Here is a 15251-nt window from a genome sequence, read left to right as displayed (position 1 = left end):
TTCAGCCCTAATGCCCCCAAAGGCAGAAGGGGCACTGACTGCACTGTGACTGGGAGATACTGGGGAAAGGTACTGAATGTAACTCACTGGTACCATCACTCTGCAGCTGCTGAGGCACCGAAAGGCTTTGCTACACTCAGAAGGGGGTTGGACTTGTACAAATGTTGCCTCAGGGTTTCATATCACAGGCTGGGCTTGTATTCCACACCTTGGTGTGTTATTTACTCGAGAGCTTTCCTCTGCACTGCAAATTGCAAAGTCAGAAGTTGAGCTGGCTGACAGATAAATCAGGTTGCCTGATTCTTTTCACACCAGGATGGCTCTGCACCCTTTCTGCTTCACCTCTGGAACATCAGACTGAGAAGAATGAGTCTTGGACACAGGCTCTCTTTCTGAAACTCCAGTGTGACAATCAGTCCACTTAATTGTGTGACCTGGTTTGTAATAATTAGGTTAATTTTCACTTACCTTGCATATTAAACTAATCCCATCAGGTAAGAATCACCTCTTCTTTATACTCAGAGTTAGTAGCAGACCAAAAGCTGAAAAAGCAAGAGCTGATGGAGCAAGTCTCCTTTGGAGCCTATAAAGCTCTGCCTTAAAGTTCAGACTTGCTGTTGAAGCCTTCTTGTACTTCACCATTTGCAGCACAGGGTTTTCCAAAACACTGCCCAGGATCTCCCAAGGCTCCTGTTTGTGGTTTGTGGTGCTCCTGTCTCAGCAGCAGTGTGGTATGAGAAGCTGGCTTTGTCATACCTGTGCCTGTGGCTCTCCTCGGTGTCACAGGCTGGGTTTGAGCACTCTGTAATTGGCTGTGATCAATTAAGGGCTTTTTCACTGACAATGCCAGCACCACCCACCACTCCACAGCTGGGCTGAGGGAGGGATGGATTGCTCTCTCTGGATTAACAAATTGTGTCCTAGAGCTGGAGCCAAACCACTTTCCTTTGCTCTTGCCTTTTGGGCTGAGACTGCAATGCTGCAGGGAGAAATCCAGATAGCTCCAGCCAAAGGAGTGGCAGGATTTGCCTAAATGCTCCTTGAGAAATTCCTCCTTTAGTCTGCCTCCTGGCAGTGCAGGTGTGTGGGGGTCAGAACTAATACTGCATTCATAGCCTGGCTCTGTAGCCAGGACAGGGCACTCATCGTGTCAGAGCCATAAACCATTACACTGCCTGCATCTGAGTGAATACCCAATGCAGAGAGGCACAACAACAACAAAAAAGGAGTGCAAAATGGAGCTTTGTCTGCCTAAGTGGAACATGGAAGGGTTCAGGGAAGCAGAATAAAGAGAATTCTGGCCACAGCACTAAGATTAATATTTCTGTTCCTACAAAAAGTGCTGCATGTCTTCAGCTTCCTAAATAAAAAAGGCTTCAGAGCCCTCTCCCACCAGCAGCCAGGGCACTGGGGTGTTAGCAGTAGAAAAGAACACCTTTACCTAGTAAAACTACTCCTGTGTAATGCAGCTAGCCTGTTGCTCCAATGCATCACTCAAGTCTAGCACTAAGCAGTAATAGAAAGAAGTCTTTAAACACCTGGCTGGTTACCCCAGGCAGAGGCTGTCAGGGAAACACAGCTCCCCAGTTTGAGCAGAGAAGATTTTAAATAAAAAGTGCACAAGTGCTTTTTTATGACTACCTGAAGGGCATCAGTGCTACCTGCTGGCCAGGTCCCTTGTAGACACTTCTGGCTCCTGCCACATCCTTAGGTGCAGGCAAAGAAGCATCAGAGTTGCACATAAGATATCTATCATATCTTTATTTACATTTCATGGGAACACACATGCAACATGTTACAGGATTTACTACAACAGAACAGCCTGTCCCTAGCTCCTGGTACCAAAAACTTTATCTTTTTTTTTTGCTCACTAGGAAAACTATCACTTCCCCAGAAAGCTCCTAAAAATAATCATTAAAAATAACAGGCTTGGCAGGATAACTAAATGAGGGAGAGCTGCAGGCTGGGATGTCTTGCCACATCCTTGCAGACACCAAGTGGTTCCCTGGAAAGAAGGAAAGAAGAAGGCAAGAAGGGAGGAAAGAAGGGAGGAAAGAGGGAAGGAAAGAAGGAGGAAAGAAGAAGGGAAGAAGATGAGAAAAAGAAGGAAAGAAGGAGGAAAGAAGGAGTAGCACTGAATGGTCCCAGAAAATACAGGTAGGAAGTGGCAGTGTGTAACAGCTCTGAAACAAATATCTGTCTGTAGCAGTGACCAGAGAGAAAGCTCTGTCAGACAGTGTCCCCTCCCCTGGGCAGGCAGGTTCTTGCTGATCCTTTTTCCCACCTTTGATTCCTGCCTGGAGGCTCCGAGCTTCCTGCTCTGGCCCTTAGGAAGGATCTGCATTTCTTCTCAAGCAGGAGTTAAGGGGTAAAGCTTAAGCTCATGTCCCCTTTGGCTTGAGAGACCTTTCAAATCTTGGAAGAGATGAAACTGCAGAGCCTTTCGTTTGCCAGGACCATCACAAGGGGAGTACTGAGCATCTCTTACTAACCTGGAGAGAAGAGGCAATCCCAGTGGCAGGAATGTGCAGAGGGAAGGGATGGGGGGACACAGTCCTGGGGTGGAAAAGGCTGAGGCCACTTTACTTATAATTATAATTTATAATCAGCTTCAGCCTCCCCCGTTCAGAGCCTGCAGCTTCAACCGTTTCCTTTTTTCCTCTAATTCCCATTGCTAGGTTTATAAACATCTTGATCCCATCTCCTGACCATCCCAAGGCAGGAATCCCATCCTCCTAAACATTAATGAAGGATCCCTGCTCTCCGTTGGCCGACTCGGGCTCCACGCACCGCCCTTTCCTCCGGGTCACTCTGCGGTTCCGGTGGAATTTGGCGTAACAGCGCAGCCCTATGGAAAAGGGAGAGGAGAATCAGCAGGAGGGAGCAGGGAACACTGCAGCAGGAACACCAGGGAGCTGCTGGCATCAGCACTTCAGGAGAGAAACCTTCTGCCCCGGGGACAGCCCCAGAACTGGGTGGCAGTGAGATGGTTCCCAGGGATGGGGCTATTGCCTGCTGGGTCCTGCTCTTCCCTTTGGCTCCCTGTCCTGCTTTGGGTCCCTCTCTCCCCTTTGGCTCCCTGTCCTGCTTTGGGTCCTGCTCTTCCCTTTGGCTGCCTGTCCTGCTCTTTTTCTCCCTGTCCTGGTTTGGGTCCCTCTCTTCCCTTTGGCTCCCTGTCCTGCTTTGGGTCCTGCTCTTTTTCTCCCTGCCTGCTTTGGGTCCTGCTCTTCCCTTTTTCTCCCTGTCCTGCTTTGGGTCCTGCTCTTCCCTTTGGCTCCCTGTCCTGCTCTGGGATTTGCTGGCTCAGGCAGGAGGTTTCACTGGCTTCTTGAAACGCCAGTGAATTACCCCGATTGTTTCCAGTGATTTTTATGGAAGCCCTGCTTGGTTTCCCCCTATTACTTCCCATTACTGTCTAAGTGATCTCTCCACTGGGAAATTACTGTAGACTTAATGTGCAGCATCAATGGCTTGGGAGCTCCCCTTACTATTTATTTTCCTGAAGCTTCAGGACAGGAGGGAAGAGGCTTTGAAGTGCTGTTACTGGGAGGTCTGATCCAAAGCTCATCTCCTGCAGTTGCTCTGTTTTGGATGCTTGAAATGCAGGGTCTGAAGGAAGCTATCTGGTATGGAATTGCGGGTAGTAAGAGGGACAAAAAGGCATTTTAGTTGTAAAAAAACCATCAGTACATATTCTCCCATGGCAGTGAAAGGCAGTGGGAGCCTCTGGTCAGAGTAACTGATTGGTCTCTGGCACTGATAAGTTTATTTTTTGGTGTCTGTTGTCAGCCAGCACAGAATGCCTGGCTAGTTTAGCTACACAGGGTACAGCCTGGGTGAAAATAAGTCTCACAAAAGCCCTGATTTTCAGTAACCCAGGATCTGGTCACTGGGGTTGGCAGAAGTGCAGCTCTTTTTGCTTCCAGAGCAGGGGAAGCTGAGGATTTACAGCTTTTATGAGACAGCCCATAAACTGTCCTTGACTTCTTGGACACAGGAGACCCAGGCAGTGTCACAGGTCACTGAGCAGCCTTTGGACTGGATGTCCCTGGGCTGTGTTGGAGATGGGTTTCTGCCCCTCATTACCAACTCCCTCAGGGCAGCCTGGCCTCCCAGAAGGAGAGCTCTGCTCTTATCTAAGCTTCTTGTCTCTTTTATCTGGACCCTACATCTCTGGGGATCTTTTTAATGCTACAGAGGATGCTCATTTGTATGAAGTATAAAGCAGGGCCAGGGGACAGGGGGAAAGCCCTCATTAGCCTGGCAGCAGCACTTTTCTAGGCTGATCTCTCAGGACATCTCTGATGAGGACCTTCAAGTGTTATCTGGCACATCCAAGGTGAAGACTGTCATTTAACATTGGAACTCCAGGAAAGCAGTCTGTTTAACTGGAGGAAAAAGTGGGTGAGTGACCTGGTTGATATCCCTAGGTACCTAACACAGGTTACAAAATCTGGCAACCAGTTTTTTTTCTGGCACAGAAAACCCAGTGCCTGGAGCAGGCACCAAACATGCTAAGAGAAATGTTCACCTGAGTGCTTTTATTTTGCAGATCTTCTTGTTCCAGGGTAAAACCAGCCTCAGCATGTTCAGACCAGAAGAGTGCTTCTCAACACCTTCATAACACAGCTGTCCATTAAGGGCTGCTGGGGATTCTTCAGAAGTTGTTTTAAGAACCAAAAGCCTGTCCCCTGCTCACACCTACTGAATTACTACAAGTTTAGCTCAAATTCATTCAGGAAAGCCATATTAGGTCATGTAAAACAAGAATAACACTGTTTTCATAACCTGTGATACTTGAAAGCATCATTGAAGTGGTAACCTAGTGTGGCTGCTCCTGCTAGGCTTGTAGAGACCAGGATTTTTATTTTCAAGGGGGAAAACAAGATAACTCAAAGGTCACATCAGGAGGCAGTGGCAGGGAGAGGCTCAGGGCAGCAGAGCTTGGCTCCTCTCTTCTCATTTAAACCACTAATCCCAGTCCACACAGCCAACTGGGAAGCCAGGTGGAAGGAAAAGAGCAAAGAGTGGAACTCACCTTCAGTGCACATGCAGTCATCATAACATTTGTTGTTGAGGCCTCGGTTGTGGGGTTTGCAGAGGTGTTCACGGAGGTCACAGCAGGAGCCTGCAACAGAGGGAAGAGGGACAGAGCCCTCCTGGATCTGCTCCCCCATGCAGGGCCACTGCCACCCATGGTTCAGCACCACCTCTCCCCAAAACATGCCCTGCCCTGCCCTGCCCATCCCTCGTGCCAGCAGGACTGAGAAATCAGGGTCCTTGTGTTAGAACCTGGGCTGGGTTTCAAACCATCTCATCTTTGGAGGGATGACTGTACCCAGGTGGTCCTCACCTGGCAGGCAGTCAAGGTGATGATCACAGGGCTCTCCTTCAGCTCCCACAGTTTCATTGCCACTGCTGGGGCCCTTACTGCGGCGTTTCTCTGGGGAAAAAAACCCAAAAAAACCAAACATGCTAAGAGAAAAGTTCACCTGAGTGGTTTTGTTTTGCAGATCTTCTTGTTCCAGGGTAAAACCAGCCTCTAGCTTCAAAACCTCAAACTCCAAACACAATCACACAGAATCACAGAATGGGCTGGGTTGGAAGGGAGCTCAGAGCTCATCAAGTCCAACCCTTGCTCCACTCCCCCCGTGGTTCCCAGCCCATGGCACTGAGTGCCACATCCAGGCTCTTTGGAAATCTCTCCAGACACGGAGAATCCACTACTTCCCTGGGCAGCCCATTCCAATGCCTGATCACCCTCTCCAGAAAGAAATTCTTTCTCATCTCCAACCTAAACCTCCCCTGGCACAACTTGAGACCCTGCCCTCTTGTCTTGCTGAGAGTTGCCTGGGAAAAGAGCCCAACCCCCCCCTGGCTCCAACCTCCTTTCAGGGAGTTGCAGAGAGTGATGAGGTCTCCCCTGAGCCTCCTCTCTCCAGCCTCAACACCCCCAGCTCCCTCAGCCCTTCCTCACAGCAATTCTGCTGGATCCCTTCACAGCCTCCTTGCTCTTCTCTGGACCTGCTCCAGCACCTCAAGCTCCTTCCTGAGGGGCTGAGGGGCCCAGAACTGGACACAGGACTCAAGCTGTGGCCTCCCCAGAGCTGAGCACAGGGGCAGAATCCCTTCCCTGGACCTGCTGGCCACGCTGTTCCTGAAACTTTCCCAGTCTAAGCTCCTCCCTATTTCTCAACCCTCCGTCTATCATTTTTCCTTCATCTTCAAACTCTGCATCCCAAATGAGAAACATCCTGACCCTGAGCACCAAACACAACCAGCTTTATGCTTTTTCTCTCTTTCCCCACCACTGTGAGCTCCCATCCATCAGCACACCTGTGAACACCAACCGTGGGGCAAGCCTCAGAGAATGCCTTTTGGGAAAGAGGAGAGGGAGGTTTAGCACCTTTCTTTTTAGCAGATGGCCACATTTCTGGTTTGAGATCCTCATAATCTGTCCAGTCAAAGAGTGCCATATCTAGGGTGGGCATCACATCCCCATCATGCCTGAGGCGGGCCTGCAAACCACAAGAAACCAAAGAGCCAACAGATTACACTCTTCTAGTGTCACTGAAGTCTTTGCAACTTTTCCTGGTGCTTTTAGACCCTGAAAAGGCTTTCTGAGCCTCAGGGCAAGGGGGGAAGGAAAATTGGACCTTATCTGTAGGAGATTTCTGTCTGCATCAGAGGCACAGAGCAGTTATCTGCATCCTCTGTACCTGTGACCGTGGTGATGTGGCTGGGAGAACAGGAGGCTCTTCTGTGGAAGCAGCCAGGTCCAGTGCAGTGATGAGAGCCACAGTGGGACTCAGACTTGGAGCTTCCTCTGCCTGGAGGTTCTGAAACTGTTCCTCAAAGCTTTCAGGTTTCTTGTACAGGGAGCTTGGGCCACCCTCGGGAGTTTTCCCTGCAGAGGGAGGGAAACAGGGGCAGTAGCATCAGATTTCTCATCCCTTTTCTCTCCTAGTGCCATGGATTTGAGTTCAAGGGAATTCTTATTCCATCCAGCCACTGGCAAGTGTTCTACCACCCTGAGCTGCCCAGTTTAGCCCAGTCTAAATCAGTCATGGGCTATTAAAGTAATAAATCAGGTCCAGAGTATATGGAGCTTGGTTATTACACACTTAATGCACATACATCATCACACCTTCTTGAAGATATGTCTGTCTCTTGCTTAAGAAGCCAAAGACTCCTTCTTCTGGTCTCAAAAAGTACAAAATACACCTGTTTAACCATTTTCAAACCAATGGATTAAGCTGCTGTGAACACATTCTTACTTGATTTTAGTATTGATTATTTCAATATAGCTCAAGTCAGGACCTACCTAACCTGACAAAAGATCTTCACAGCCTGTTTGTTCCCTGCTTTTCCCAAATGTTCATTTCAATATAGACCATAAGTTAAACCAGAGAAACAAAGCCTGTTTGTAGTCTGAAAACATTGCCTCAACCAAGCTCTGTTCCATCCATTTCTGTATTACTTAACAAGAGGGGTTTAGTCAGTCCCCTGAGCAAACAACTGAGCTCTTCTTCCTGATGCAGGGAGGAGTGATAGCTGGGCCCTGGGGATGCTGACACCCAGCTTGTCAAATGGTGCAGATGGACACAAATTGCCTGGTTTGAACAGAACTTGGGATTTCCCACCCTGAGCACACCACACCACAGAGACACCCACACCTTGGCCTGCAAAAGAAAGCAGTGCCAGTCAAAAGCAAGCAACACTGGGTGCAGTTTCACATACACACATTTTCTGGGGTTTTTTGTACTTCAGCATACATCAGAATAGGGCTTCTGATGAGAAGAAACTGATCTTTAAGTGAAGCAGGAAGGTTGGACGGGTTTTAGTTCTGGTCATGTTTTGATGTCAGTGCAGAGGCTGGGCATAGCTTGGACATGTTTGTTCGTAAGTTGAACCAGTAATTAAAAAAATAAAAAATCAGGCCACCCCAAAACAACCCCCCCCAAGTCCTAGGAACTTTCTGAGCCCCCCCTGTAAGGCAAACCCAGGTCATTTTCACAGAGCTGCAGCCAGCAATAAAACCCTCTTGATTCGGGAGTTCCCCTTTTTTCTTCTGCCTCTTTTGTTCGGCAGATTTCTCCCAAGAGCAGGCAGACATCCCACACCCTCCACACACCCGTGTGGCTCAACCTCAGCTCCATCTCCTTGCCCTCACACAAGTAAAACTCATTCCAGGTGACCCAACTCATCCCAGGTGGCCCTGGAGCTCACGTACCCCTGTGCTGTTTCACTCTGTCCCTGCGGCTCTGGCGCCGATGCTCTCGGTTCTGCTTCTTTCCTCTCTCAGCCCCAGGGGACTGGTTGTCCCTCTCAGGATACGGGAATTCAAACCCCAGGAACATGTCCTTGTTTTGTTTCAGGGCTGCTGGCTGTCCCTCTGCCACCAGTTCTTCCCCAGCTGGAGCTCCACTGCCCGTCCTGAAGGTCTCCTCTCCCCCTGGCTGCCCTCGGGAAGGCACGGAGAGGACCTTCTCCTTCTTGGCCAAGCTGTGCTTGTGGTGATGCCCACTCCTGGGCTGCTGCAGCCACATCTCTTGGTTTTGAAGATGGTTGTTGTTCTCTGGGACATTTTTCAGCTTTGTGCCAGGCTCCAGGGAAACTGCAAGACTGATGTCAGAAAGAAGCAGCACGCACAGGAGAAGGAAAGGAGAGGAGGTGGGGGAAGAAGTTGCCATAATCCTGGGTGCTCTGCTTCACCTGCAATTAAAAAACAACAACCAAACAAAACCCAACCAAACAGACAAAACAGGAAAAAGAAAAATAAGCAAGCAACTTGTAGGAACTGTGAAGACAAGCAAGATTCAGGTGTAGGACACTCAGATGAAAACAACTATGGTGTCCAGAGCTTGAAGTGGGTTTTTTCTTTTTTTTCCCCCCCTCCTTGGTTACCTCCTCCTCCTCTCCTCCTCCTAGTTACAGCAGCTGAGACACGTGCAGGGCCTGCAGGGCTGCAAGGTCCCAGTTTCATGTGCAAATGAGGGCCATCAATCAGCAGGACACATCCCTTTGATTCCTGCCTAGCCCCCCTACCCTCCCATTCACAGCCAACCAGCCGAGGGGCTCTGCCTCCTGTGCCCACCCACCAGCTGCCTGCCTTGGGGTCTTTGCTGCCAGGTTGGCATCCTGAGCCTGGCACTGCTGCTCCTCTCAGCTGCTTTCCTTGCAATGAAGATGTCAGGATGAACAGAGCTGGAGGCAGATGGTGGCCTCAAGGGAGGAGCAACAACCCCCAGCAGCTCCAGGCAGGGTGTGCATGCACACACCCACTGCTTCAGGGTGGCTGAAGCTGGCCAAGGGAATTAAAAACACTGGAAATGTTGAGCTGGAGCAGAGAAATCTATCTTTTGCTCTCATCAGAGCAGGGGATGCTGGGCTGAAGACCAAGGGGCAGGGAGGCAGTCTGAGTTTTCTCTGGTTTGTCCCAGTTTCCCTCTGGTGACCTCTGGGTGAGGCTGTCACTGAAGGGGCAGTTTAAGTGCAAAGAACACTGAGACAGAACCCCTCAGCACAAAGCCTGCAGACTATTCCTCCTCATTCTACTTCCCAATAGTATTTTCCTGCTCTTCCTTCATCCCAGTGTTTGTTAAGGGACGTGGTTTGGGGACATGGCACAAGTCAGCTTGTACTCACTCATTCACCAACCCATTCTGCTTTTCCAGGATTCAGCTGTGATTGCTCAGAGCCTGGGATCAAATGCTGAGTCCAGACCTCTCCTGGAGGCAGGCAGGCAGCACAGGGGACTTCTCTTTAATGCAGTGTCTGAAATTCAAGCAGGTCTCTCTACTGGCCACACAGGAAAACAAAACCACTACTCAAGGACCATTGAGGAGGTGCTGGAGTCATCACACTATGAACTAGGATTTTATTGGCAGCTACCAGGGACAAAGGAAAACCCCACCGACAGCTAGATCCATTTAAAAAGCACTTGAAATCCTGCTTCAAAACCCATGGAACAAACAGCAACCAAGCAAAACCCAAGCTCTGCATCCATTGTTTTTTTCCTAGGGTTTTCTCTGTAAGAACCAGAGCGAACCAGATGGATCAAGCCATCACTCAGAACAACTCAAAGAGCTGGGAACAGCATCTCTTACCTTCTCATCTGCAGGCAAAATGCCAGGAGGAGAGAACAAGTGCAAAGGGAAAGCGAGGCAGGTGGCTCCCATCTCCCTCCCCCAGCCAGGGACCCTTTGATGGGGAACCTGACAGACACAGGAGCTGCAGAGTCTGCTTTTCAGCAAGAGCAGGAATGCTTCTCAGTGCTGCAGGGCAGTAAAACAGAAGCTCTGCTTCAAAGGGTAAGGGGCATTTATTTAATCTGCCCTGCTGTCTTCATGGCATGACACAGGATGGAACCGGGTTGCCTCATCTCTGCCCTGCCTGTGATCCTGTTCCTGTGTCTCTGGGAACCTTACATTAATAATGCAGATAAATACCTCTCCTGAACCACTGTCAGAGGAGGCCTGAGCTGTCAGCCAAACCAAACCAGTGCAGGGATACGTTTTGGTACCTTGGGTTAATGCAAAACTGCTGTGCTAGAGGCACAGAAGTCCCAACCTTCTCTTGACCCCTTGATTCCATTCCCTGATCTATCTCTAGCTTCAGAAACCTCTTCCTACCTCCTCTGTATCTCTTACTCTATAGAATGTGTAAAATGCAGCTAGAAAACACCCCCAGCATCCCCAGTTCTCCTCAGTGCTCAGGTCACTCAGTGTCTGAGCACCAAAGTCAATTCCATCCTCTCCTCTCTCAAGACCCCAGCCCACAAGAGAAGCCTGTGCTAGCCCCAGCCTTGTTCCCAAAGTCCCAGCAATGTTTTCACACTGCTGCTGCACCCTTTCTGGAAAGGGTAAAAATCTGCCCTGAGGAAGGCAGAAGTTTGGTTTTGTAAGGAGATTTATTTCCTACACGCCTCGAAAAAACCCCAAAATCCACATTACAACTCCCAGAATTCATCTTCTTAATATTCATCTATTGGTAAAGAAACCAGCTCCAGTCCTTGCCAAGCTGAGATGCCCCTGTAGCTCTTCACCCCACCAGACCTCCATCCTCCTCACTCCACCTTCCCCTCCCTTTGTGCCCCCTCAGGATCTGAGCCTCTGCAGGTACCACATCTCTCTGCTGGCAAGAAAACGTGTAAAGCAAAGATAAAGCCTTAGAGCTACCCAGGGTGCAGGCTCAGGGCTGATGACTGGTTTGCAGTGCTGTCTCTCAGCCACTATTTCTGATGCATTTTGGGTCAGGACAGGCAGAACCCTGTGAGGGGAATCAGGTGGTGGGTTTTTTCATCTTGGGTAACCTTCCCTCTTTCTCTGGACTCTGGTACAGTTGCTCTTACCCTGCTCTCTAGGCAGCCCTGGACAGGGTAGGTCCACAGAAACTCAGGCATGTTTTCCCCCTGTAAACACAGCTCTTTCACCTTGCTGGGCTCTGAAAATGCCTCTGCTGCATATGTTTTGTGTTTGACAAAACAGGAACATCAGATCAGCTGCATTCATTTGCATCTCTGACTTAAAACATGACACATGGCAGCCCGAGCTTTAACTTTTCACATATGTTCTTTGCATCACAGCCAAGAGGAACCAAACTCTCGAGCCAAGAACCTGAGAATATCAAAATCCTTTCTCACCCCAGACCCCAAACATGCAGTCTGTAAGCTCAAGGGCTGCCCCAAACCAGTCCCCAAGTACTCTGGGGCAGATTTCTCTTTGGCTCTGATAAGCTCAGCCTTTGGCAGGAGTCTCTCAAGGTCTCCTGGGCTCCAGGCAGCCTCAAGCTGCAGCAGGAGACAAAATGTATGTGGAGCTCCATGGGTGCTGTGTGTCTGTGATGTGTGGCAGGCATGACAGACAATAAACCCAGCTGTGTGTGCCAGGACCCCTGGAAATAAGGAGCCAGAGGGTGATGGATGGGCCTGGAGCGGGACGGAGGGGTAGGCTCTCTGGTAGCTGACATGCAGAGAGCTGGCTGGAGCCAGGAGGATGGCATTGTGCAGATAAATGAGATTTCACTTCCCTGCTGGGTCTCTTTCCATCTGTTTTTCTGTTTCTGGAGGCAAATACTGGGAGGCTTCATTCACAATCTGCCAGGAGACCTTCTCATTTCAAAGGGATCCCTCCCAGTTTTTTAGGGTCCCCAAAAGCAGGCAGCTAACCTTACATGCAGCCCTCTCATCTCCTTACCAGTGCAAAAGCAATAACAAACTTCTCCCCAATGTTTCCTGAATGTTCACTTTGTAAAGAATGATTTTATTGCTGCTGACTGGGACATCCTCAGGACAACAGAGTCCCCAGATCACAGAGATCCACTCCTTTTGGGTGGCCCTTCAGAGCTGCCTCCTCCTTTCTTTTCCTATATCCATCAACACCTTTCCTCCCTGCCTTGCCTTTCATATCCATCTGACTCCACAGTTCCCTTGTCCCTCCTGACTGGGTTTGCTGCAGGAGGTTTTCACCCTGCAGATATTTAGGCGAGGCTACTTGAATCCTGCCACCACCCTCTGAAACATCTGCTTTCCTTTGGCTTCTGCTGGTTTGCTCTCACCAGACAGCAGACAGGGACACAAATTCTCTAGCACACGAATTGCACCAGTGACATAAGAGTCAGGACACAGAGATTCAGCCTTGCAGGGAGCTGATGGAGCAGGAGTTAACTCTGTGCCTCCACAAAGCATCTTTCTGGAGCAGCTCTTACCCACCTGAGCTGTGGCTCACTCAGCATCAGCTGAAGGGCTGGAATTAGAAAGGATTTCTTTCTGGAGAGGGTGCTCAGGCATTGGAATGGGCTGCCCAGGGAAGTAGTGGATTCTCCGTGTCTGGAGAGATTTCCAAAGAGCCTGAATGTGGCACTGAGTGCCATGGGCTGGGAACCACGGGGGGAGTGGAGCAAGGGTTGGACTTGATGAGCTCTGAGGTCCCTTCCAACCCAGCCAATTCTATGATTCTATGAACTGGGACTCTTTTCACTGCCCCAGACCATCCCATCAGCACCACTCTGCCCTCCTCTCCTCTGAGGACAGGGGCTCATTGACACTGCCTGCCCCGGGCAGTGCCCTCCCTGCAGCCCCCCAGCCGTGTGGGTACCCAGGCAGCTCTCTGCTTGTCACCTCCAGCACTCCTTGGACACCTTGCAAACCCTTCAAGTCACTTTGTGCCTCTCCCCATCCCCTACCCTGACCATCACAGAGCTTTCCTGCTCTCAGTGCCCAGGAAGGTCCCCTCCAGGGACAGAGCAGCCCAGCAAGTCCCAGTGTGGGAGGCAGGAGGGCAGCTGAATGAATATGCAGCACCCTCTGCTCTGCTGCCCTCTGGGACTGGATGGAGTGGCTGACACAGCCCTCACAGCCAACCTGCCATCCGAGAGAGGAGACCCTACCCAATAATGAGATTAAAATAGCAATGAGCCTGAGATTAGCATCCAAGATACAGTCACTTGCTGTCAGCACAGCAGCAAAACCCTCTCCGGTTTGATGCACAATGCCTGGTGACAAACGAGCCACAATCAATAGCACAGGTCACTGCTCACCAGGCTGGAAAGCACCCACCAGTGGGACAGGGAGGAAGGGGGAGAGATCTGGCCCTGTCTTCACGGGAAGGGAGGGATTGGGTGTATCCTGACAAGCTTCCAGCGTTTTTCCTTGCATGTCATTCTCACTTGGAGCTAAAACGTGGAGGATTAATGCCACCTTCTCCAAGGGAGAGGAGCTGGGAATCCAAACCCATTTCCATGAAGGCCTCTGGTTGATGGAAGACTTCAGGTGTGAATTGGATAAATGTCACTTAAACCCCACATGATGAATTGGTGGCTGTAAGGAGCCTTTCACCGGGGCCAAACTGATTGAATTCAGAAAACCAGATCTCACTTTGATCAACAGAGGAAGAGCAAGACCCGTGGGCACCCACGGGCTGGGTGCAGGGCACCCCACGGCTCAGCACACCCGGGACACGCGGGGAGAAGCTTCCTTCACCCCCACGGCCGCTTCCCACGGCGGCTCCGCCCGAACCCCGGGGGGGCTCAGCACTCACCGGCGAGGGGCGATGCCCCGGGACGAGGCGGCTTCGCTTCCAGAGCCGGGAAAGAGCTCGCAGCAACCCCCGAAGTCGCGGGGATTTGCGGGAGGGCCGGCGAACCCCAAAGCCCCCCCCGCATCCCCCGTGCTGCGACCGCGGCGGGAGCGGGAGAGCCTGGAGCCGGCTCCGCGGTTCGGGTGACAATGGGGCTGGGGACCGGCACCGCTCACCGGCCCCGCACCGCTCACCGGCACCGCTCACCGCACACACACCCGCACCGCTCGCCGGCACCACTCGCCGGCACCGCACACACACCGGCACCGCACACCGGTCCCGGCCCGGCTCGGTGCTCGGCTCCCCCCGCAGGGCGATGCCGCCGCGCCCCGAGGCACCGCACCCCCCGGGCGTCCCGGCGGCAGCACGGGCGGTGCGGGTCCCCCTCGCCCCCGGCTTTTGCCTTCTCTGGGCGCACAAAAAGTGGGGAAGTGCCCCCCGCACCCCCGACTCCCCATTGCCCCCCGAAGGAGCCCAGCTCGGCTCCGGGGGTCACGCACCCTCCCGTCCCGTCCCGTTCCGTTCCCCCCGGGCAGGGTGCGGGTGAGCGCGGTGCGGGAACGCTGCCTACCTGTGGGCGGCTGCGGGGTCTGAGCAGGGCAGGGCTGTGCGGGCAGCGGGAGGGGAGGCAGAGCTGCTGCGGGGCAGGGGGTGTTCAAACCCGAGCGGAGGAGGAGGAGGAGGAGAAGAAGGAGGGAGGAGGAGACAGGGGGAAGGCAGTGGGGGAATGCGGAGAGGAACTGGGGACGCCGGGAATCCCGGGGGAATGGGGTGCATGGTGCGGGGGGAGGGCGGGCTGGGAGGGGCTCCGGGGGTGCGGGAGTGTCCGCAGGCAGGAGCTGAGGCTGTCCCGGCCAGGGACCGGGCAGACAAAGGACGGAGACAAAGGCGGAGCGGCCCGGGGGGGGGGGGTTCCTGGGGGCGGGGAGGGAGGGGTGCGCATCCCGTTCCCGCTCACCTGCGGGGCGGGCGCGGCGGGGCTCAACGCAGCGGCTCCTCCGCGTTACGGGAAGGGGCTGGGAAGCCGGGCCCGGAGGTACCAACGTGCCCCGCTCCCTGTCCCGAGCCCCCAGCCCCGCAGTATCGGGGGGAACCTGCGGGACGGGGGGCACCGTGCGGGAGCGGCACCCGCGGACCCCGCACCCCCCCCCCGCACCTTCCCCGCTCCTCCCG

The 15251-nt window shown here is 52.3% G+C and overlaps 1 protein-coding gene across 3 annotated transcripts; it reads right to left on the bottom strand.

Annotated features, from left to right (window-relative positions):
* Window positions 1–1743: 1743 nt before the first annotated feature.
* Window positions 1744–15241, bottom strand: DRAXIN (dorsal inhibitory axon guidance protein). 3 transcript variants are annotated; one of them, XM_030463644.1, is made up of 8 exons: window positions 15037–15050; window positions 9649–9777; window positions 8234–8715; window positions 6720–6907; window positions 6407–6518; window positions 5354–5443; window positions 5039–5128; window positions 1744–2848 (listed from the first exon to the last, which is right to left on the bottom strand). In XM_030463644.1, the coding sequence occupies exons 3-8, from the start codon at window positions 8691–8693 to the stop codon at window positions 2736–2738; spliced, it is 1053 nt and encodes a 350-aa protein (XP_030319504.1). In that variant the 5' UTR covers window positions 8694–8715; window positions 9649–9777; window positions 15037–15050; the 3' UTR covers window positions 1744–2735. The 3 variants fall into 3 exon arrangements, with proteins under 3 accessions (XP_030319504.1, XP_030319506.1, XP_030319505.1); XM_030463646.1 differs by lacking the exon at window positions 9649–9777 and having other exon boundaries at window positions 14650–15241; XM_030463645.1 differs by lacking the exon at window positions 9649–9777 and having other exon boundaries at window positions 15037–15240.
* Between the last annotated feature and the right edge of the window lie 10 nt (window positions 15242–15251).

Source organism: Calypte anna, chromosome 21 (genome assembly GCF_003957555.1).
Source record: "Calypte anna isolate BGI_N300 chromosome 21, bCalAnn1_v1.p, whole genome shotgun sequence".
NCBI lineage: Eukaryota > Metazoa > Chordata > Aves > Apodiformes > Trochilidae > Calypte > Calypte anna.
The sequence above is the reverse complement of the archived record's forward strand: the minus strand, read 5'-3'. Positions and strand labels throughout refer to the sequence as shown.